At 42.2% G+C, this 23,049-nt stretch overlaps 1 protein-coding gene across 2 annotated transcripts in view; it reads right to left on the bottom strand.

Moving 5' to 3' along the window:
• Window positions 1-23,049, bottom strand: part of Galk2 (galactokinase 2) — a 108,682-nt gene that overhangs the window by 60,874 nt on the left and 24,759 nt on the right. For both annotated transcript variants that reach the window (XM_005004568.4, XM_003471862.5), the window contains exons 3-5: window positions 13,298-13,421; window positions 9,654-9,744; window positions 6,511-6,657 (exon numbers count right to left, since the gene is read on the bottom strand). In XM_005004568.4, the coding sequence (XP_005004625.1) occupies window positions 6,511-6,657; window positions 9,654-9,744; window positions 13,298-13,421 (362 nt within the window). The remainder of the gene's footprint in view (window positions 1-6,510; window positions 6,658-9,653; window positions 9,745-13,297; window positions 13,422-23,049) is intronic.

Here is a 23,049-nt window from a genome sequence, read left to right as displayed (position 1 = left end):
AAAACACTGTGCCATGAATTAGAAGATACCTGCATTTCCTTGAACCCCTTCACCCAAATCCCATCTGCAAGCTTCTCCCCGGCCTTCCTAAGGCTGTCATCACAGCAAGGTGGCTTCTCTGTCCCCAGCCTGGACCTGGAGTGCCTCCCAACCCCTCTGTTTTCCGGTCTCCCTAATGTGATCTCTGGGCCCCTGTTACTTCTTTCTCCTCTCTATTCTTGATTTTACTTTCACCACGGGAATGCAAAAACAAAAGGAGAGAAAGACCTAGAACAAGAGTTAACAGTCTTCGGCCTCCTGCCCCATCTCCAGGGTGCTCCAGCTCGCCCTGGCTTGGAATGGCCCAGGAACTACCATGATGCAGGCACCACACTGTCTCCGCTGCATCCCTATCACTCAGAGGACGTAAGTGGGGGGTCAGGTGTCTTACAGACCAGGACTCCTGCCCCCCAATCTTGCTCGAAGTTATGCCAAAAAATTGGCCTAACGCTTTATTTGGTGTGTTAGTTACTGACACTACTGTTCATGGATGAGCCAAACAGTGAGGAATGATGGATTTTTCCTTCTGGTACGTTGTTACATTTTTCCTATATTTAGTGCCTGCCTCACTTCCTTGGGTGTTTGGTGTGATTTGTGGATCTAGCTGCGTCTTCCTACACCCTGTGACAGTTCTGCCCCCCCCCATTCACAGTTCTCCTGCCTGGTTAAGTACGGCAGACGCATCCTCTGCCATCCGCATCCTCTGCCATCTGTGGCATCTTTTTAGTTTGCCAGGGTCCAAAGTTCGCTTTCTTCCCAATCTCTTCCCATTCCCACCTGGACCGTCCTCTAAACTGTGGGGTGCTGTGCACGCGGGCTGGACTCTCCTTCAGCCAGTGCTGCAAACACCCAGTTCCTCCATCTGGCACTGGATTCCCGCTTCCCGGCTCCCAGCTCAGCTGCTTTCTTGGGTTTCTCCTGGCTTTGGTGGGCTGCAGCCTCCTGATTTCCACACGGTGTTCCATCCCCACTGGATTAGCTCATTCGAACAGGAACTCGAAGCTAAAAGTCACTGCTATTTTGAAGGCATTCTTTCATCTCTTCTGTCTCCCACTAATATTTCCGAAAAACTAGTTTTCCTTCCTGATCCTTTGATTTTTCTCTTGCCCTCTCTGTTGGTTTTCGATGTCTTTTCTATTGACGCGAGTTTCAAAATTCCCCATGATTTGCTTTGATTTGGCCTTTTTCATTTATCATGCAAACACCAATGAGCCTTTCCATTTGAGGGTTCACATCTGCATTTTGAAGAAATACTATTTTTTTAAAATAAGTTAATTTTCTAATGGCTGTTTCCTTTGTTTGTCCTAACTAGCTGGAGATTTTCTGGAATTAATCCATGTCTCCTCTCCTTGTCTGTCTCTTTTCTCTCATTTTTTGAATTGGTTCTTCAATCCTTTTATTGAATTTTTGTTTTAATTATCTTATTTTTAATATCCATGAATTCCATCTTATTGTCTATCCTTTTTTGTAAAAAAAAAAAAAAATTGTTGATCACCTTATATTCTGTTTTTACATCATGTACTGTGTCCAACCTTTTGTTTTGACTGACTCTGTTTTGTTTTGTCACATTTGGTTTTATTCTCTTCAAAAAAAGTAATAAGAACTGTGGGAGTAATAAAACCCAAAATGTGTAATTGTTATTGTAAAAAAGACAGAAAAAAAGTGCTCTAAAGGAAATAACTGCATGTATATTTACGTGTGTAAGATAGATAACCATATTACTGAGTTTTTGTTGGATCATTGAGCAGAACTATTTGCAATCTCACTATTTGAATGTCCACTTGGCATGCTTTAATTTTGTAACTTGAACGACTATTTCTAAGATGACTATATGTAATCTATTAACTAGTGATTTCTTAGTTTATTTTTTGAAATTTTGTATTACTTGTACCCTTTTTCTGTTTTTTTTTCCTCTTTAAATAAAATTATGTCTAGTTGAAAAAAAGTAACATTCCATTTTTTTCAAGGATGAACATCTTATTTCCTCTCCCTGATGTATTCTGTTTTTAGCTGAGTCTCCATTTCCGCTGAGTTTTCTCTGTTTCTTTCATTTTGGGGGCTTCCTTGTAATATCTGATTATACTTTGATGCCCTGTCCTGTTTAAGAGTGAGTCACCCCGAGACCCATTAGAATCTTTGCAAATGGGCCTCTCCTGAGGTTAGGGAGGAGCAGGAAGATCTTCATGGCAGAGGGGTCAGCAGATGTGAGTTTACTCGAACTTTTCCTCCGGGACGGCTGTGTTTGAGCTGCAAAGGCTCTTGGGACAATCCTGATGGGTTGCCAGTTGGAGCTGACCAGGGCAAGGGAACTGGGAACATCACTGTCTGGGCACAGAAGTTCCAGGGATCCCCCGGCCCCAATTTCAGATCTACTTCCTGTTCTGTCTGTAGATGCTGGCGAGGATGTGGAAAAATGGTCCTAGGTCACAGCGGGCTTTGACGGTCTCAGGATCCCCAGGGAGCCTTTCCAACAAGAACCCACCCCGCCCATCAGCCACTTTGCTGCCCAGCCTCCCAAAGCTGTGGGGTGAGTCAGCTGCCCCACTGCCATCCCTTCCACAGTGCTGGGCTCTGACCTTTCACCATGCTGCCAAGCCATGCACCGCTCCTCCGTCCACTTTCCATCTTTGTGTCCTGTGGTTTACAGTTATTTATGTCTCCATGGTTTATCAAAGACAGAGTTTATGCTTCCTTTTCTGAATATTCTCTGTTGTTTGGGAATGATTTTTTAAGAATAGATTGAGTGAGAGACACAGAAAGAGCAAATGTGTCTTTATTTAGACATTTTGAAACCAGAAGTTCTCAGCCTTTTCTTTTCCAGAAGTATTTGTTGCACCATACTCTTCAGTATCATTCTGATTCATAATTTCTGGCTTCTGGTTGTATTTGTAACTAGCCCTTGTTTTGCTGGTTCCAGACATGTGGCATTTAGTTTATTAATGAATTAGCAATTTCCACATCTACTTATGATAGCCCATTTGCAGTAACTGTTGTCTGCAACTAAATAGGACACACTGGGTGTGAAATAATTCGGGGAGCAATAATCTCTTGTGGTCCCAGCGTCCTGGCCCCCAGGCTGGTGCCATTTGTCCCCTGCCCCTCTGCCCGCATCCTCCACGCCCCTCATGCCATTTCCATCCATGTCTTTCTGCTCCATGACCCCAGCCCTGAGGGCACAGTGTCTTCCAGCATCACAAGGAGCTCCTCCTTGGGTGGCACCTCTGACTGATGCTGCACCCCTGTGAATAATCTCCTCCTCAGCTGTATGCTGTGTACTGTTTGTTTCCTACCAGGCCGCTCACTGACACATCAACTGAAAAAAACTGACATTTTCAACTAGTTCACCTCTAAAATCACTTCAGTACTTACGCTCTGATTTTTACAAGAGTGCCGTAGACAGCTGGCACTTAAAGCCTACACCATGACAGCCTTCCTTTCTATCAAGATTCCGTTTCATGAGGGTGGGAGCGAGGGGGAGTGGACTCTTCTTTCCACGTAATGATGCTGCCCGCTTAGGAGTATTGTCCGTACAACTCAGACCAGCAGGGAAAGCCAGGACATCCACGCCGTGCTCCATGCTACAGCTGCTGGGGTCACACAGTACCAATAAAGATAAATATGCTGTTTTTTACTTCAAAATTAGACACAGAACTAATTCCAGAAATTCAAGTTTTCATTTCTCCTTTATCTTCTTTTCTTCTTTTTCTTTCTTCCTTCCTTTCTCCCTCTTTTTTTTTTTTTTTTTTCCATGACAGGATCTCCCTATGTAGCCCAGGTTGGCCTCTAATTCATGATGATCCTCCTACCTCAGCCTCCCAAATGCTGGAATTATAGGCATGCACCACCATACCCAACTACCTCTTTTTCTTTAGATATATATATATGAAAGCAGAAAAATAAATTTCACGAATCTTTCTATTAACAAAGAAATGAATTCCTACGCTTCAGATCTCTGTCCAGATATCTGATTAGCTCTTTTTCCATGCATTGCCAGGCTCCTTTAATCCAAGCAACTTTCCTATTCCCTCACCTCTTACAGACTCTTCAACCCATTCCTATCTCAAACTTGTCTTGCCAAAGGGTTGTTTCATTTTGTTTTGTTTTGGAGGCAGAGGGCAATGGAACCCAGAGGCTTCAACTGAGCTGCATTCCAAGGCCCTTTGTTATTTTTTGAGACAGGGTCTTGCTAAACTGCCCCATCTGAGCTCAAAACCATGATGCTCCTGCCTCAGCCTCCCACAGTGCCAAAGTTCAGGTGTGCACCACCACACCCTGCTGTGTTCTTGCCCAAGTTTTGTTCGACTTCATTGCTGCTGTATTAAGGTCTTGTCCTGCTGAACCACGTAGCAGCAGTTGGCAAGGCCACCAGTTGTTTTCATGAAGCATCTCTTCCTTGCTCTGCTGCCCTCCGGTTTTCCCTGCTCTTTCTCAGACCACTCCTCAGTCTCTTCTGCCCATGTTTCAGAGGCTCAGCTTAGCGGGGTTCTGTGCAGGTCTTCCAATCCTTGCATCTACACATCACTGCTGAATGGTGGCAACCACCCCTATTGCTTCAAAAGCCAACTGTGTATGTAACGGTTCTCAGGTGGACCATCTCAGATCCGGAGGGGTTTTTTTCGTAACTAAATACTAAAAGACTGCATCAAGAAGCCTGCAGATTCCTGACACATAACATCTCGGCTTCCCTCAAACCAAATTCCCATCTGCAGTCCTCAATCCAGTGAACCACACCCAGCCACAGACTAGAGGATCATCTCGATCCTTTGCTGCTCCCATTCCCGTACCAGGTCAATGCCCACGCCTACCCATTCTGTCTGAGACGCACCCGGCATCCATTGCCCGATTCTTTCCATTCTTACTGCACAGACCAAATCATCTCCTTACCGTTTAGACTGTTATCCTCAAACCCAGGCTTTCTCACACAACCAGTGTCTGGCAAACACAAGGTCCTGAATTCGATTCCCAGTACAAAATAACAATAACAATAATAATAATAATACAACCAGAGTGATCTCTGTATGTACAGATCAGACTGATCATAGTGCTCTCCTTTCAAACCCTACACCAACTTCCCACTAGGATTAAGAGGAAGCTCCAAGTCCTCAACACGGTTTACCAGGCCCAGTGTCTCCGCTCTTGTGCTGTCCAAACTGCCGCACGCTTCAGCCCAAACAAGCCCTTTCGGTTCCTCCAAGGCGCCCTTACTCTTCCTCTAGACACTTCCCTGTTACGTCCTGCAGCCTGGCAGCATGTTTACCTGATGTTATCAGAGCAACTCCATCAGTATTTCGTGGCTGACCTCTCCGCTCCTTGAGTGCTTGGCATCTCAGCTGGGCCAAGCAGCACCTTCCGAATCTGAGTTAGCTCTGCTCCCACATCACCCTCATCTCCTCTAGGGCAGCTGCCTCTTTGCTCAGTTGTGTCCCCTGCCAGCTCCCTACCGGGAGGTGAAGCATATACCTGTTATATCTCCAAAGTGGCCACCAAATAGATAACGGTTGGATGACGAATAAGCAAATGAACACACAAACCATCAGATTAAAAGTGGCACTAGGGCAGGCATATTTCATATATGGGCTTTGTTTCCCTCCTTTTCTCTCCTTAAAATAACGAGTGAGCTATTTCCCCCCTCAAGCCATTGCTCACACAGGGAAACCGGTGTACATTCACACATGACGTTCCTTCCTGAGCCTCTGATTTCTCCCCCTTTCTGTCTCCATACAAAATCTCCAAAATCAAAGCACATGCACGCTTCCAAATAACTAAGCACATGGTGGACTTTTTCAAACTGCTCTGAACCCTTCCGTAAACCTGACAGTTGATGCACTCAGGGTAGAAAGAACCCCTGCTAAAATTTTACTCAAACCAGAACACCCAAGCGTTAATTAAAGCTGAGCACACCTGCTCTGAAATGAGATTTACGTAAACCTGTAAACCTCAGACCTGCTGACCTCCCATAGGATTTATATTGCCTTTAAAGAAGCATTTCCTCTCCGCGGCGCAATATTTTTTTTTCGGTTTATTTCAGTGACTAACCCACTGACATAAACAGACATGCCGCTCAGTGCTTTATTACCTGTTCTTAATCCTTTGTACCCATTGCTTGTCAAGTATTTAATTTAAGGTTGTGGGTGAAACTAAGCAGGCCCAGCCTTGAGGCCTAGAATTTCTTACTCTAAATTTAACTTATGAGGTCATCCTTGCAAAAAGGACATCTTTGTATTCCAAGCCATATTTAACTCAAGGCCATTTTGGTACAGTCACACAGAGACCTGTTGACACGGGGTGTGGGGAGCTACCTTATAGGAATTTGTCCCCAGGAGGACTTGGTAAGTGACAGCAGTCACTCCCACACGCAGCCCTTTTAGGAAAACAGTTTTTTGTTCATAGGAGACACCATGATTCTCAGAGTGAAATGCTGATGCCTTAGGAAAGGAAGGTGGGAGGTCTGCGCATATCCGTGCTGGTTACCTTGGACAGTTTCAGGCCCAGGACCGTGAGTGTCACTAACCCAGCACAGCAGACCAAAGCGCTGGAGCTGGACAGGCCGGAACTGGGCGGGATATTTCCGTCCACCAGACAGTTCATCCCGGTCAGGTCGCTGAGACCGAAGTGCTCCTGGGGATGGAAGGAGAAACAGCAGTCACAATCTCAGTGTTGGGTTCAAGGGGTGCAACACCTCCTTCCAATCCCCAGAGAACAAAATCCATCAACAATCTTCTTATGATATTCACAGACACGAGCTACGCCATTCAATTTAGAGGAGACTATATATGATGTCTGGTTGTTTTGTTTTGGTGCCGGGGATTGAACTCACAACCTTGAGCTTGCCAGGCAGGCACTCTGCCATTGAGCTAAATCCCCAACCCTCATTACCTGTGATATCTGATTTAACCACTCTAACTCATCAAGTAAGGTGATCTCAAAATAACTTTTTACTTGGTTCAACACAAAGCAAGTCATCTGTTCCTAAAAATCGCTTTAAATATTATTTTGACTTGATAGTGAGTGATTTGAACACAATTGGGGGAAAAAATGAAAAGCAACTTTAATTCAATTTGCCACACAGCGAGACAAGAAATACACACTCGGGGAGATCAGTACAACTTGGCACCAGCGCTCTGATACAGTACCACCAAAATCTAACCTAAGCCAGGGCTTGTCTCCGTGGAGTATGTTGCTTCAAAAAGTTCCAGACATTCTCAGTTCTGTTTTAGTTACAGAAAAACCTAAGCACTGGAGATGAAGAGACTTTCCCAAGATCACACGTAGGGGGCTGGCGACAGGGCCTGGGTCTCTGGTTCCCAGTAGAGAACTTCTCCACTGCAGTGAGAAACGTGGCCAGCAGGCTGTCACCGTGATTTAATGTGAGGCGGCTATCTGAGGAAACCCAGATTTTTTTTTTTTAACTAGAGTTTATAGATATGGTTTAGCCATATGGTAGCTATAAAGACAGCCACATTAGAATTCAGCCGCAAATGCCCATGCGGACTTCAAATGAAGCAAGGAATCTCTCTTTCTACAGATAGATAAACTCAAATAAGCAGTCAGGCTCTGACTTAAAGATAGAAAGCTCCAGCATACTTGCACGGACAGCTAAGGCTAGGACTTTTTGGACAGTTATCACATTATAACCTTTGTAGTCCAGAATTAAAAATAAATTCAAGGCCCCCTCCTCCAGGAGAAGTACCATCCTCTTCGTAAGTTACTCAAACAACTCGAGCAAAGTATGAATTACTATTATGTTGTCTACTTGTGCATTTCACCATAACAGATTATCCCAGGGAGAAATTTCAATAAACCAGTTAGAATAACCAAAGTAACAGCAAAACTCTGCAATTAAAAGACTGGCTTGTTTCCTTAATTTCTGTCCTTTTATTTTAGTTAGCAAAACTTATGCACCACAAAAGAAGAGATTCACTTGGATGGACTTCTCTTCTTGATTTCAGTCATCTAAAAATTGCTCTCCTGAAATACAAATAAATTAGAAGCTGAGACACAGCTGCTCCAATGCCCTTTCATACAGAACATCAGACAGCTCGTCTAAAACAGCAGTCCTGGGAGAATACTGCAGATTTCAACAGAAACTGAGCCACATTTGTAAGTGTGAATCGCACTTACAAACTCAGCATGCCACGTTTCAATTGAGATATCTGACACATTCAAAAATGCAAGGGGGCTGTGCCACATCCCATATAGCTCTATCCCAAAAGAAGAACATGTTCAATTTCATATAAACAGATTACCCCCTGGAATTTTCTACTATTGGAACCTAAAGGTTTCTGAACAGGATAACACTTAAATTACTTTTCTGCTAAAAGTTCATTGTACAAACCTGCTTTGTGCATATAAATTGTTGAACCAGCAAGAGAGGCTTAAAGCCCTAAAAGGTTCAACAGCAACATGAAATAATGTGCACTACTTAGGTCACTGCATCCATTTACCTCAAAAAGTCATGTTGTTATAAGGGAGATCAAATTGCATTTTCAAGGCAAATGCAGCCAAATACTGTAGTTCTCACTAGTGCATGTGACAAGCCAGATGATTTGAGGATTTAAAACCTGCCAATAGCCTTTCCCAGAAGTTAATACCATGCATCTGAGAGAAAGGCACATAAGAAAAAAAAAAGAAAGAAATGAATGAGCAACTCGAAGGCCAGATCTGCACAGCTGGAGCACAGGAGTACACACCAGCAATAATTCTGATGCATGTCTGTCACGGGTATGTCCCGAATACTAGATGACTCACAGCAAAGCTTCAGGTGGGAGCACAAGGCAGTCAAGAACACAAGTTCTCTAAAACATATGCAAGTTTGATTGCTTTTTACTCATAAAGGCAGAATCCACCTTTTAGTGTCCTTTACCTACCATTCTGTACACAGTCACTATATCCAAAATACCTATTGAAAAGTAAAGCAGCTCTCAAACAATCAGTACTGATTTTTCTGTCCTCCATGTGGTTATAATTATGAGAGAAAGAGGAAATAATTCACATTCCTGGTCTTCTACATGACATCAGAGGCTTTTGAGGTAGTTATTCAATGCTTTTTTGAAACTATTTGCATTACTGCATTTTATCACGTCTTTGCTTTGGAGCACCTCCTGAAGTAGCCATAACATCCTAGTGACCATACACAGGAGCCCAGGACTACCAAGCATGAGGCCATTCTTAAGGCACATTGTTAGGACAGGAGTGACGTCATTTTACAGGCAGATCCGAGACTTCGGTTACTTTCACACACATGGCTGAGCCCAGGTCTGACCCTGGAGCCATCCAGCCCTAAATTCCACCACAGCCTAAGCCTACTGCTTTATCTCCTAAGAGCAAAATGTAAATAAGGTATCCTCAACGCTAGACACAAACAAAAACGGAAAAGCCAGGCTGAGTCTGTCAGCCTCACCTGATTTATCACCTGATTTATGAAGAGCCAGCTATCTGCAAGACCGTCACCGCCCCCTGGGAGCACTACCCTGCAACAGTCCTGTCTTCCCTACCCTCTGCATCATGAGCTAGCAAAATAGAAAAAGAAACGGCAGTTAGTATTGAAAGGAGATCAAAAGGACATAGCCCAGAAAATACAGCCCACACAATATACACCTTCCAAATCCACTTACCTGAATGCCTTTAAATCCACAGAGGAAATAGTTGTGCCACAGAGGCTTGGTTTTGTCTATCTGAATGGCATTAGCACTGGTGCTGAAGTCCCTGCAAGAAACAAGACCTGTTCATTAAACCCACAGGACTGAGCTGCAGGATCAGCGGCTGACTGCTGCCACCTCGTGCCCAGACCCTGACACTGCAGATCCCTTTCGTTTACTTTCAACACGGGGACCTCACAGTCTCCCCAAATCAATGACCACCACCTCCAGCTAAGAAACCCTGGATGACTAAGCCACCTCTCACCGACCCTTTGTGCTTCCTGAAGCACAGAAGAAGCAGTATATTCCAGCAGAGCCCACAAGCATTTTCTCTTTCACACAGGTCCCTGTGAAGCTGGCACGCACCATACAAACACTTGGCCCTCTGGACCTATGGTCTGGGGGACCCCAGCTCAAACAGGGTCCTTAGGGCTCCCATTCTCCACATTTCTTCCACCCATCCAATTTGAGCACCTGCACACCCTGAGGAAAGGAAGTAATGAGCAGAACAATTATTCGAATGGATTATAACCTCTCAAAAAAATAGGATTCTCTGAGTTGTATTCATATAAGTTAACAAATGAGCCAGGTGTGGTAGTGCACGCCTGTCATCCCAGCACAGGGAAGACTGTTGCACGTGCCAGACCCGCCTGGGCTACAAAGGCCAGCCTGAACTTTATAGTGAAACCCTGTCTCAACAGACAAAATAAAATAAAAGTTACCAAAAGAGTAAGGAACTAAACAAAGGAAAAGAGAAAACTCATATAGTAAAATAGCAACTAATAGATGTAGAAGAAATAGTGAATTCCATAACTGTTTCCCAAGCATAAATCAATAGATGCTATAACTGGACCATAAAAATGTGACAAGAAAGGAAATATTTACATAGACTCCAACTATTTCTCCCTGCAGATTCATACAAATTGACTGTATGGTGGAAAAATACAGCAGACACCCTTTTAATCAAATGACCACACTGATATCACCAGCAAAGGGACATCAGGGGCTTCCCTGACACAGTGCACTGAGGACACATCCACGGCCGTGTGTGAATTCTTTGTGAATCAAAAAATACTTTAAAATGAAAAATAGGAAAACAGGTAGATAGGAAGGTAGACAAACAGACTCCTAAGTCAGCCAAAGGGCAAAATATGTGACTTGGGCAAGGGAATGAAACAACAACTCACAATGTGACTGACTTCCTCATATCACCTGCTAAATATCTATTGTGTCCACTCACCAGAACATGTACCCTCCATGTACTACCTCAGTAACATAAATACATCACCCCAATAAAAACTATTTAATTCCTGACAACGTACATGTGTAAGGCATGCAGAATAAACTAGAACCACGAGGCAGCACTCTCACCAGGTATCAAGCTCACAACCTCATGCTTGCCAGGCAGGCGCCTATGCCGCTGAGCTAAATTCCCGGCCAGGACTCGTCTGTTACAAGAGTTTGTAACCTTACCGACATGACAAGAGCACAATCCTTAGCCAACAACAGTAATGTCAGGTGATGGTGTGTGTGATCACACTCAGGGTGTGGGGCTGCAGGTGCGTGGCCTCATAGCTAGCAGTGGACAGAGAGGAAAGGTTTTCAGAAGGCTCGGAGGCTGCGCGCTTCCTGAGAACACACAGACTGACCCCAGCCTACAAGCACTGCATGCAATCATCGCCCACCAAAGTAAAATCTGTTACCTGCAGCTGATGCAGTTGCAGAATTCAGAAGCAGGCGTGTTAACAAGGCTGATGGGTTCCATTGCTAATAGATCTCAAAAGTCAAGAAGGAAAACAGAAACAGAAGGAAAGGCTGTGTATTAGGCAAAAATGAGGGGAAAGGCACGTTGATATGGATGAGCAACACGGAAGGGAAAGAGAAAAGTGCCAACTCCACCAGAACTGGGCGTGTAGCTTAGCTCTGTCATAGGAAAAATCGCTCTTTGCTTGTTCATTCCCACATCCTACCTTGCCTTGTCTTTTCTAGAGGTTTAAAAACGTGTTTTCCCGGCTCCCTGCACTGTGACACCCACAGCTTTCTCCTCTCAGGCTCCCACACTGCAGAATCCTGAGGGTATGAAAATGAGCAGACGCGATTCACCACCTGGATACTTCTGGCTTATGCCCCTCATCATTTACTGGGTTTCCCACAAACATTCGCCCAGCGCCTGCCCTGTGTGTGTGCATACTGGGCCACACTATGTATAGTAACAGTAGCAACAAAAATATGGAACACTCAGGAATCTGACCTACTATGCACAAGACACATATCCTAAAAATAACAAAATATTTCAGAGTGTGCAGAAGTCCTAAATAAACGCAGAGATGTACTATGCCTGCAGATTGGAAGATTCAATAGTGTTAAGGTCCAATTCTCCCCCAAATAATGTATATATCCAGTAAAATCCAGCTCAAAATCCTGGCATAGACACTGAATAGCTAATTCTGAAATTAATAAGGAAGTGTAAAGCCATTAAAAAACCTAAACGCCTTTGAAAAAGGTAACAGGGGACTTATACTGACTTTGGGACTCCTTATAAAGCTAGTTATCAGACAGTATGATAGTGGCATAAAGGTAGACAAAGAGATCAACAGAATAGCATCCAAAAATAGATTCTCACATTGATCTCTTTGTCTATCTTTACAGTGACAGAAGGTAGGAAGTAATTGAAGAGCTATATGCCCCTCAAAAAATGTCAATTCTTATCTGATGCCACATATGAAAATGAATTCAAAATACATCATTGAAACAGGCCTGCACATAGGCACTAAACCTGTAAGACTTCTAGAAGAAAACACGAGGGGACAATTTCAGGGCTCTTGGGTTTGCAGTCAAAAAGTAAAATCTGTGAAAGAAGAAAAGTCTATAGCACTTCATCAAACTAAAAACTTTCCTTCCTCAAAAGGCACTGTAAAAAGTGAAAATCCAAGGTACAGACTGATTGAAAATACTTGCAGAACATATCTGACAAAGGACTGGTACCTATATAAAAAATTATTACAGCTCACAGTGACTCAGATTACTTGTCAAAGGGTAAGTACTAGAAACATCTATCATGCGTCAATCCACCAGATTCTGGCTTTCACTGAGGCCAAGGGCCTGGAGAAGAGCAGCAACTGTCCCTATTGTAACAGAGCTGACAATCTACCGAGGGTACAGGTAAGTAAAACGGGTAATGATAACACAGAATGGCATGTGAGATGCTCTGGCTGGAGAAGCAGAGGTGCCATAGCACCAAAGGAGAGACGGCCGACCTGACTTTGCTAGCGATGGTTACCGCCATAGATGGTGAGTACCTTCTGGGCCATCTTCATCTCTGACTGCTGGGTATCTAGAATAATGTCTAGTACATTGGATATCTTCCACAAACGCTTCTTAAATGCATCCCCAAACATTGATCGGTGATCATAAATGCTTTTAAATATCAGCTACACAGTATCAACATAATATATGATTTACTCTTAGGTTTGACATTTTCTAAGGTGTCCATTTAAATAAAAACACATCACTACACCTTCACACGCGCACACACACACACACACACACACACACACACACGCGCGCGCGCACGCGCACGCATGCACTTCACATACATTATTAGCGTCCTAAATACTCACGGATACAAGGGATTTGTATTGGCCAGTTGGAGAGTCTGTGTTTTCACAGGTTCCACAGCTATTAGCATATCTTGTTCTACAGCCATTGGAAGAACAGAATAGCCACAGTAATCTATATGCTCGCCTAGAAAAAAAAAAAAGCAGGTTTTATCATTGCCAGCACATGAAACAACAGAAGTGCACACAAGTTAACATAAAGGAAAAACCTGACCACAGCCAGGATTTTGAAGAAAATGCAATTATGGAGAGGAAGTTTCTTTGTTTTGTTTTTCGTTCCAGGCATCTGGGCCAAGAACTGCTAGCCATGCATACATATACTAGTGTCTGTTAATTTTTGAACTTCTTTTAACCTTGGTCTTTTTTCTCTATTTCTAATCCATAACGATCACTTTCAAAATTTATGCCACGTGAGTAGTCACGTGAACATCAAACTAGGGTCCCTTTCCATTGTTGCTATTTTATGAACTTTTTAAAAACAGAAACAACTGAGCCTTCAGTACACTTTCCCTTTTTTTAACATTTCCTGAGTTGCAGCCTCCTCTTTCCTGTCAGTGAGCTCACTAAAGATAAAGCCTTCGCTTGACTCTGTGGCTTAACCCAGGGTCTAGCAATTAGGTCAATGCTGATAGGTCATGGGTCATGGGTTACACAGAGCTAGGAAAAAGGAAGCTAGAAAAAGATACATAATCTACACTTTCAATGTACAGGCAAATACAAGGAACAAACTATCCTTTTTAATCTCCTTTCTCTGTGATGCACCAGTAGAAAAAAATTTTTCCTGCCATACCACAATCCAAGCTGTCATTCATAAGGTTTAAACACAAAATAATGAACCCAAGATGATGGGCTAAGCAAGCTCATTTATTTCTCTGGCATACATTTTAATGTGTGATTGTTCCTATGGCAAAATTTAATTAAGTAGGAAGCATGAAATTAATGGAAGACAACTCAACTATATAATTATATTTTTATTCTACATATTGGAATAAGTGTCATTTTATATTGATGTGCTCCTTAAAATGAGATAACAAAGTTTTTTTTAAAGATTAACAATGACTGATGGTGAACTGATTTTCAAAATTATCTTTTCCCCCAACTACCTTTAAGAAGACAATTTTTTTTTAAAAAGTAGAAAACACATTTTCAGGCAAGCAGACCCCTTGGGAGGGAGATCCCTGCTGCATGGTCTGAACCTTTGGAGAATGAACAATTCCTCCCTTTGTCAAAACTCATTAAACAGGCCATTAGCCAGCCACAGGGAGAGCAAGAAGCCAGCTACCTCCAGTGAGTTGGCACCATGCACGAGCTGAGAGACAAGAAGAGCCTCCACTCCCCATCCCTCACCCCATAAGTGGCCAGCTGATCCAGAGAAACACAGGCTGAGATGACAGCTATTGAAATAAAACACAACTTTATGTCTGCAGTGTTTAGTGTTTCACTGACTTTGCAGGCCTGAAGCTGGTAGTCTGAGCATCTATTCAGAGGATAATATGCAATGTAGCATCTATGGGGTCTCCTTCTGAAGGTGGTGGCCATGGTTAATTCCCTATTATCTTGTTTTAAAATCCTGATCACTTTCATTGTTTTGTTGGGTTGGGTTTTATTCTGTTTTTGTCTTGCTTGATTTTATTATATCCAATGTCATGAGCAGCTATTTCAAAGATAGCAAGATATATTATCCATTTTGGGTTTACTATTATCTTGTTCTGAAGTTCTGTATTGTGTCCATTGTTTCATTTTTATTGATTCTACTCTGTTCTGTGCTGTTTGATTTTCCTATACTGGATGGTATGGGCAGCTATTCTAAAACAACAAGAGGCATCACGGCAGCGATGGTTGATCTCCTATTTTCTTGTTTTGAAGTCCTGTATCACTTACACTGTTTTGTTTTGATTGGGTTTATTCTGTTTTATTTTGCTTGGTTTTACTTACTTTTTTTATTTATTTAAAGAGAAAGAAACAAAAAAATACGTGGAGATAAAAAAAGGGTAGAAATATACAGAATTACAGAAAAATAAACGGTAAGAAATCACCGGTTGATAAGTTACATATTGTCATCTTAGAATTAGTTGTTCAGGTTACAAAATTAAAGTATGTAAAGTGACTTTCAAATAGTGACACTGCCAACAGTTCTGCTCAGTGATCTAACAAAAACTTTGTAATATGGTTATCAGTCCTACACACTTGTTTTTTATCTTAAAGATTCAAATAAGATCAGTCATAGACAATGTAAGTAATACAGGGTTTCAGTTTAAGTTAATAGGAAATTAAGGATAGTTACCATGGTATAACCTGCTATTTATGGGTCAGATGTCTGTGCCCTCAAATCTGATATGAGTGGACAGACTGGAACAAATTAAATTCAAACTAAACAGGGTGATAAGACTAGTGTGTGTTTTAAATCCTGATATACTATTAACAATGACCTCTGCCTTTTTTTATAGTGTATCAAAACTATATAGTAAAGATTATGGCTTACCGTCTCTGCCTCATGTCTACTACTCCACTTTACTGCTATAATTTGTCCACTTTACTCCCTCATTCTACTGTATGCCCCATTCATTGAGGCCTCTCTGCCACTGTTGCTGGAATCCTGGTATCCCTTCCTCTCTCTCTCTGGAATGTCCTTCAGCACTCTCTGTAGGGCTGTGTTGGTGGCCACAAACTCCCACAATTCCTCCTTGTCTTGAAGCATCTTATTTCTCCATTAATTTTGAGAGAGTTTTTCTGGGTATATGAGTCTTGGTTGCAAATTATTTTCTTTCAGGACTTGGAATATTTCCCCCCATTCCCTTCTCGATTTGAGAGTTTGTGTTGACAAGTCTGTTGTTATTTTGATAATTTTTTCATTGTAGGTTATCTGCTTCTTTTCCCTGGCTGCTTTTAGTATTCTGTTCTTTTGGTGGATTTCTGGAATCTTGATTATAATATGTCTGGATGTAGATCTGTTTTGGTTGTAGGTAGCTGGTGTTCTGTATGCCTCTTTTATCTGGATATCATTTCTTTTTCCTATACTTGGGAAATTTTCCTTTAATATATCTGTGAATATTCTTTGTATTTCATTTTTGATTGCTCCCGCTTCCTCCCTCACATGCTTTATTCTTAAGTTATGTATCCTTTTGTCATCTTCTAGCCTTTGGATTGTTTCTTTCTGGTTCCTCATTATTTTTAAGAGGTCTTTTCTTTCACGATCATATATCATAAATCTCTCTTCAAGTTTCAAAAGGCTGTCTTTAGTTTCTGTCAAGGCATTTTGCCAGTGTTCAATGGAGTTTTTAGTTTCCTGGTAATCTCTTTGGATCTGTTTCATGTATTCTAAGTTATGTTTAAATTCTTCTTCAGAAGTTTCTCTTTCTTTTCTGATTTCCTCCATTCTTCCATCTGTGTTCTCTTGGGTGGGGCTTATCATTTCTTTAATTAATCTCTTTATATCTTGCTTCACTTGGATCAGGAGTATAGTTTTAAATTCGTCTATGAGGTCATGAAGGTATTTTTTTATTTTGGCTGATGCTGTGTCTAGTATTGGATGGTTACTGTGTTGGTTTTCTTCTGTATTTACTTCTCCTGGGCTTATTTTCTAACGTTTGGCAGCTAGAGATTTTTTTTTAATTTCTATCTCTTGTTATGTTTCTGGGTTCTTTCAGACTGGAGTGTCCTGAGAGTCTCTAGCCCTCTCCATATTGCTTAGGGCCTTTCTGAAGTGTGCTGACTGGAGTTTTTGCTCCCCTCCCCAATTTGCTATTATCTGAGGTAGGCAGGGATGCAGGGACAGTGCAGGCTAGCCTCCAGCCTCTGTGCCAGTCAATCCGCAAGTTAGGCTGTAATTTGTGGATGTCACAGAGTCACGACTATTTTGTATCTGCTTATTGGGTCCCAACCAGAGGCTTTGTTCAGCCCCAGCAGATCCTGACAGTTCTCTCTACACCAGAAGCAGCTGACTAATGTCACTGTGGCACCGGGTCTGCCCAACTCCAAGATGTCTTCCACCAGACTCTCAGTGTCACTGATGCTGCAGTGGTGGTGGGCTCTGCCCAATTCCAAGAAGTCATCCAGCCAGCAACAGCAGCTGCAGGGGATCCAGTCTCTAGTATTCACTGGGACTCAATGCAGACCTTCCTCTTGGTTCCACTGCACATTGCACCGCTTGTCTTCACTGTGTTCCCAACACAGCATGGACCGGTCAGAAAACTGCACAGTATCCAGCTTCAGAGCTCCAGAACTTCTTGCAGTCTCCTCTGGTGCAGCCAGCAGCCCTGGCTGTTTTGCGGGGTCCCAGGTCTCAATTTCCAGCAGTCTCAGCATGACCTTAAATCCTCTGGGCGTGCCTAGTACAGCATGGAGTGGGGCTCGTGAGAACATTGTGATTCAGCTCTCCATCCGTGCTTATCCTTCCTTTTCCTAATTTTATTTTTTCCCTTCAGTTACCGCCTTGGTTAATAAGAATCGTTATCTATTCATCTGGCCTCTCCATGTTGTCATATTTTAGCATCTAGTATGATTTCTCTGCAGACTCTCCACCCAATCCCCTAGCAAGTCGCCATTTTTGAAACTCCTTGGTTTTACTCTCTTTAAAATTAAAAAAAAATTTTTTAACTCATTAAACAAAAACAAAACAAAACAAAAAAACCTGCCCAGGTAGAGGTCAGAGAGGGAGCAGAAACTACTGGCAAGGAAAGATAACAAAACCATTCTATCCTCAATATTTTAAAACAAATCATAATGATCTTGTAACAAAGACTGAAATTCATTTCAACCACACACTGATTAATTAGCTATATTCGAATCACTTACAAAACTATCTCCCACTTTTTAAATCAGAAACAGTCAACACACCTATTAGGATAGAATTCTTTACCAGGAAAATCCTGCTCCAAGCCCAAGGGAAGCACAGCACTCTTTGGCTCCCCTCACAGAGCAGTGCCAGGCCCTTTCCTGCACTCCTGCTCTTCATTTCTGCCCTGGACTCTCCCTACCACTCCCTCCTCCCTGGAGACCTCGGCACCCTGGTGAGAGAAATCACCCAGGGCCCAGCTTCCTACCCTGGGAGCTCTGGAGACCCTGACTTCTACGTACCAGCTGCACGTGGCCTTCACACAGCAGAGGCCCACAGGCAGACTCCTTGCCACCTAACACTACTCTGCTATGAAATGAGTTCCCAATTTGGTACTTTTCACTAAAATTTTCCATTCTGTTCTCTCCACTCGCTGTCCCCACTGTGACTCCCCTTCCCACTGCCATGCTAAATACCCTGTATTTTTACACACTCTATTACTTGCTTCATAATAAAATAGGACTGCTTATCCTGGTGCTATAACAGGAGCAGAAAAGCCTCAGTGTGGAAGCTGGAGCCCGCGCCTTGGAAGCCGCAATTTGGGTTTCCCGCCGCTGCTGCTGCTGCATCTATATCGGCTCGGCAGGGAGAGAGACGCGTGAAAGCTCTGAGAACAGGAATCGGTGAATGGAGTTGAAAGCAGGACGGGCAGGGAGCTGTGCATTGACCTGTGGTGAATGAGAGAAACTGGGACTCTTCCACTGTCTAGGAGACTCCAACAGAGGACATTCTGGGACCGGGCAGACTTGTGGGAACAGGGCGCTGCAGCAACTTCAGTCACGTATCCCCCTCTCAAGCAGGATTGGTGAGCAGTGCCTAGCCTACGTGACACTGCTGGCTGAGACCCAGTAGGCTAGCACAATGCAGGTCCCAGCGCCTGAAGGTAGATTGACCTGGAGGGGCGGGCCCCGCATAGGCTGCCTGGTCTGCAAATTCCTGGTGCACTGCGGTGGGCAGGAACACCTAGCCGGCGCAATTCAATCAGACTGTGGCTGACAGGGAAGGAAGCTGGGCCTCCTATATACACTTGCATATATAAGGAACAAAGAATATGGGAAGACGCAGCAACAAGAAAGGCTCCTCGGCCCCTAATCCTGAGAAAGAGGCAATAGCAGACACAGCACCAATAGATATAAAGCACTATCTCCAGAGCCTCATAGACAAGTTCAGGAATGAAGTTATTAATGACCTGAAGCTAGACATAAGCAGAATAGTTAGAGAAATGCTAAGCACCACCCAAGAAAAAACAGATGGTGGACTGGAAGAACAGAAAAAGAGGGGAGAATTGTTTGATGGAGAAAATAGAGAAAGCATAGAATACATGAAGCAGGTTGAAAGAGATTACCAGGAAACTAAAAACTCTATCGAAAACTGGCATAACAGCTTGAAAGAAACTAAGAACAGATTATCTGAACTGGAGGGCAGATTTGTAATATGGGAGCATGAAATGAAAAACTTCTTAAAAATAACAAAGAAACCAACAGCAATAATACAAGGACTAGAAGATGATAAGAGGATCTATAACTTAAGAATTAAGAACATAAAAGAAGAAGTAGGGACACAAACAAATGAACTACAAAAGCTACTCACAGAAATAATCCAGGAGAATTTTCCTAATTTAGCAAAAGGTAAAGATACTCAGATGTATGAGACATACAGGACCCCAGCCACCTACAACCCAAACAGAGCTACACCCATGCGTATAATAATCAAAATTCCAGAAATCCAATATAAGAACAGAATATTAAAAGCTGTCAGAGACAAGAAACAGATCACTTACAAGGGAACACCTATCAGAATTACAGCAGGCTTCTCGGCACAAACCATCAAATCACGAAGAGCGTGGGGGGAAATAATTCAAACTTTGAAAGATAATAACTCCAGCCAAGATTGATATATCCTGCACAACTGTCCCTAGAAATTGATGGAAAAACAAGGTGCTTCCAGGATAAAGAGGAACTAGGGGAATTTGCAACCACCAATTCAACTCTACAGAGATTACTGCAGGATATTCTAAAAATGAAAAATACCAAGATTCCAGAAACAGTTGCAGAGAGGCCACAATGAATGGAGCAGAAAACAAAATGAAGAAGACAAACTGACAACTAATGACAGAAAAAGAGCTCAACAGAAATGAGGCAGAGAAGATTAGGTGATAGGAACAGCTATTTTGGAAAAAATGACGTCTTAAGAGGTAATTCTGATTTAGTATCATCTTGTTTTGAAGTCTCATCAAGCTTTTGTCCTTCTGTCTCCATTGGTCTAAACAGGTTGTATCTTATTGGATTTTATTATATATGGTAGTATAAGCAAAAACTTTTATAGACAAGGAGATTATACAGAAACCATTGTTCATTTTCTGTTAGTTGATTCTAAATACCCTGTAATACTGTCATTCTCTTAAATGGTTTTACATTGTTTTGATATATTTGATGCTACAGTATATGAAGTTATACTCAAAGATTTCAAGGAAAGAGACAATATGGTTACTACTTTTATGTAGGATTATCTTGTGGTGAAACACTATTTTGCTTAAATGGTTATGTTTTGATCTGTGCTGTTTTGCTGTTATGCCTTCTTTTATCTCAATCTCCATTTTATTATTTACTTTTTTATTTTTATCCCTTTAATTAAGGGAAAAACAAATAAAAAAAATAGCAGGATATATTATAGTAACCCACTTTGACTTTCCAGTATCTTGATTTAAAGCCCTGAATTGCTCTCACCATCTTGTTTTGACTGATGTTCCTCTATTCTGTTTTGCTTGATAGTACCAGGTTCAAAAGTTTAGGCAACAGCTCTGAAGATAATGGGATTCATTATGACGCCCATTCTGGTTGACTATTATCTACTTTTGAAGACCTATAATGTCTCCAATGTTTTGGTTTTATTGGTCTTGTTCTTCACTGTTTTGTTCAATTTTATTATAACTGATTATATAGGCAATTCTATTAGAGATAGTGGGAGGCATTATGGTAACCATTGTTGATCACCTTGTATTATGCTTTTACATTATCTATTATGTCCACCCTTTTGATTTGACTGACTCTGTTCTGTTATGTCACATTTGGTTCTACTCTCTTCCAAAAAAGTAATAAGAACTGTGGGAGCAACAAAACCCAAAATGTGTAATTGTCATTGTACAAAAGAGAGGAAAAGAAAGTGCTCTAAACAATATAACTGCATGTATATTTAAGTGTATAAGATAGACAATGATATTACTGAGTTTTGTTGGATCATTGAACAGAACTGTTTGCAGTCTCACTGTTGGAATGTCCACTTTATAAGCTTTAATTTTGTGACTTGAACAATTATTTCTAAGATGACAATATGTAATCCATTAACTAGTGATTTCCTACTGTTTATTTTTTTCTGTAAATCTGTATAACTTGTACCCTTTCTCTGCTTTTTTTTCTTTTTCTCCTTAAATAAAATTTTAAAAAAATAGGACTGCTTGAGCTGATAAGTTAAACTGAACGGTGAGTACATAGGAATTCCATGTACTATTTCAGTTACTTTTTTATGCTTTCATTTTCCATTCTAGAAAAGATTTTTTTAGACCCCTGGATCTTTCTCAGCACCCCAAGCTGTGTTCTCTTGATAAAATGCTGTAGGCAGAGGTCACCACTTACAACCTTCCCAAAGAGACTTCTCCAGCCCCCTTCAAGTCTGGACTGGATAACATTCCTATAACTGCTCCTGAAGCCTATGTGGTCCTGTTAAATAATGTTTGAAGATTATTTAACTACAGGTGTCTCTGTTTCACATGGAGTTTCACATGGATGTAAAACAAGCCAGGGAGATTAAAAAAAAAAAGAGGCTGCTCTTCTCTTGTTGGGCCCTTCACGGGATCAGTATCTGGGCCAGCTCCAAACTCACTCTTAGGACCCTGCAGGGCTCAGCCAAGAGGCAGTGCCATTGAGGAGCTCAAGAACACCATGGTATGTGCTGTTGGGCTGTCGGTCCGAGAGGGTGGGGACCAGGGCTACCATCGTAGGAGATGTACAACAAATTCAGTGAACTGAAGAATGAGTCAAAGACCTCCCTCTGATAAAATCTTGTGGACTTTTTTCTGGTTCCACTCCACTTGTTTGTACCACATGACATATGCTTTTATTTCTAATACAGTGCTTCCCCCTGGCTTTTAGACACCATTTGTGATCACCCATTGCAGCTGCCAGCTGGACTCAGTTAAGGGGCACCAAGGTAGACGGTGAAGTATGATTTATGCAGGCTGGCATGTGGCAGACTATCACATTGGTCCTGCTTCTCTGGCCAATGCATCATTCTTTTCTGGTCTTCTCCCCCTCCTCCAGGCTTTCAGCCTTACTCTCCCTTTGGAACCTGTTTATTCTGCTCTTCCATTGCATGACCCTGCTCTCAAGCCTCAGTCCTTAGCATTCTGCTTTTCTTCTTCATTCAGTTTCCCTAAGCAACTGACCTATTCCAAGGGCTTTGATTTCAAGCTATTTGCCATTGACCCAAATCTACACTCCTCCTCAGTGAGCTTCAAAAGCACACATCCAGCCTTTCCTGGACTCCAACGTTGTTTCAAACTCTAAAATAGATCTGTAAGATTCATGTCATGTTTTGTTTTGCTTTTTGTCTTTTTGAGACAGGGTCTTGTTATGCAGTTCAAGATGGATATGAGCTCACTTTGTAGATCAGGCTGGTCTCGAACTCACAATGATCCTCCTGCCTCAGCCTCCTGAGTGCTGGGATTACAGGCATCACCACCATACCCAGCTAGATCCATGTCCTCTTGCTGCATTCCTCTCAGAAAACAGTGCCAACATCTACTCAGCTGTCAATGTGGAGTTCATCACTCAGTCTTTGCAAAATACCTTTGGCAAGAAACTAGAATACAGATCCAGAATGTTTTGTTGCTTAGACCCTTAGCACTGCCTCAGATGTAGTTTGG

The sequence above is a fragment of the Cavia porcellus genome, unplaced genomic scaffold (assembly GCF_034190915.1).
Source record: "Cavia porcellus strain 051 isolate PalLab524CR breed Dunkin Hartley unplaced genomic scaffold, mCavPor4.1 scaffold_1, whole genome shotgun sequence".
NCBI lineage: Eukaryota > Metazoa > Chordata > Mammalia > Rodentia > Caviidae > Cavia > Cavia porcellus.
The sequence above is the reverse complement of the archived record's forward strand: the minus strand, read 5'-3'. Positions and strand labels throughout refer to the sequence as shown.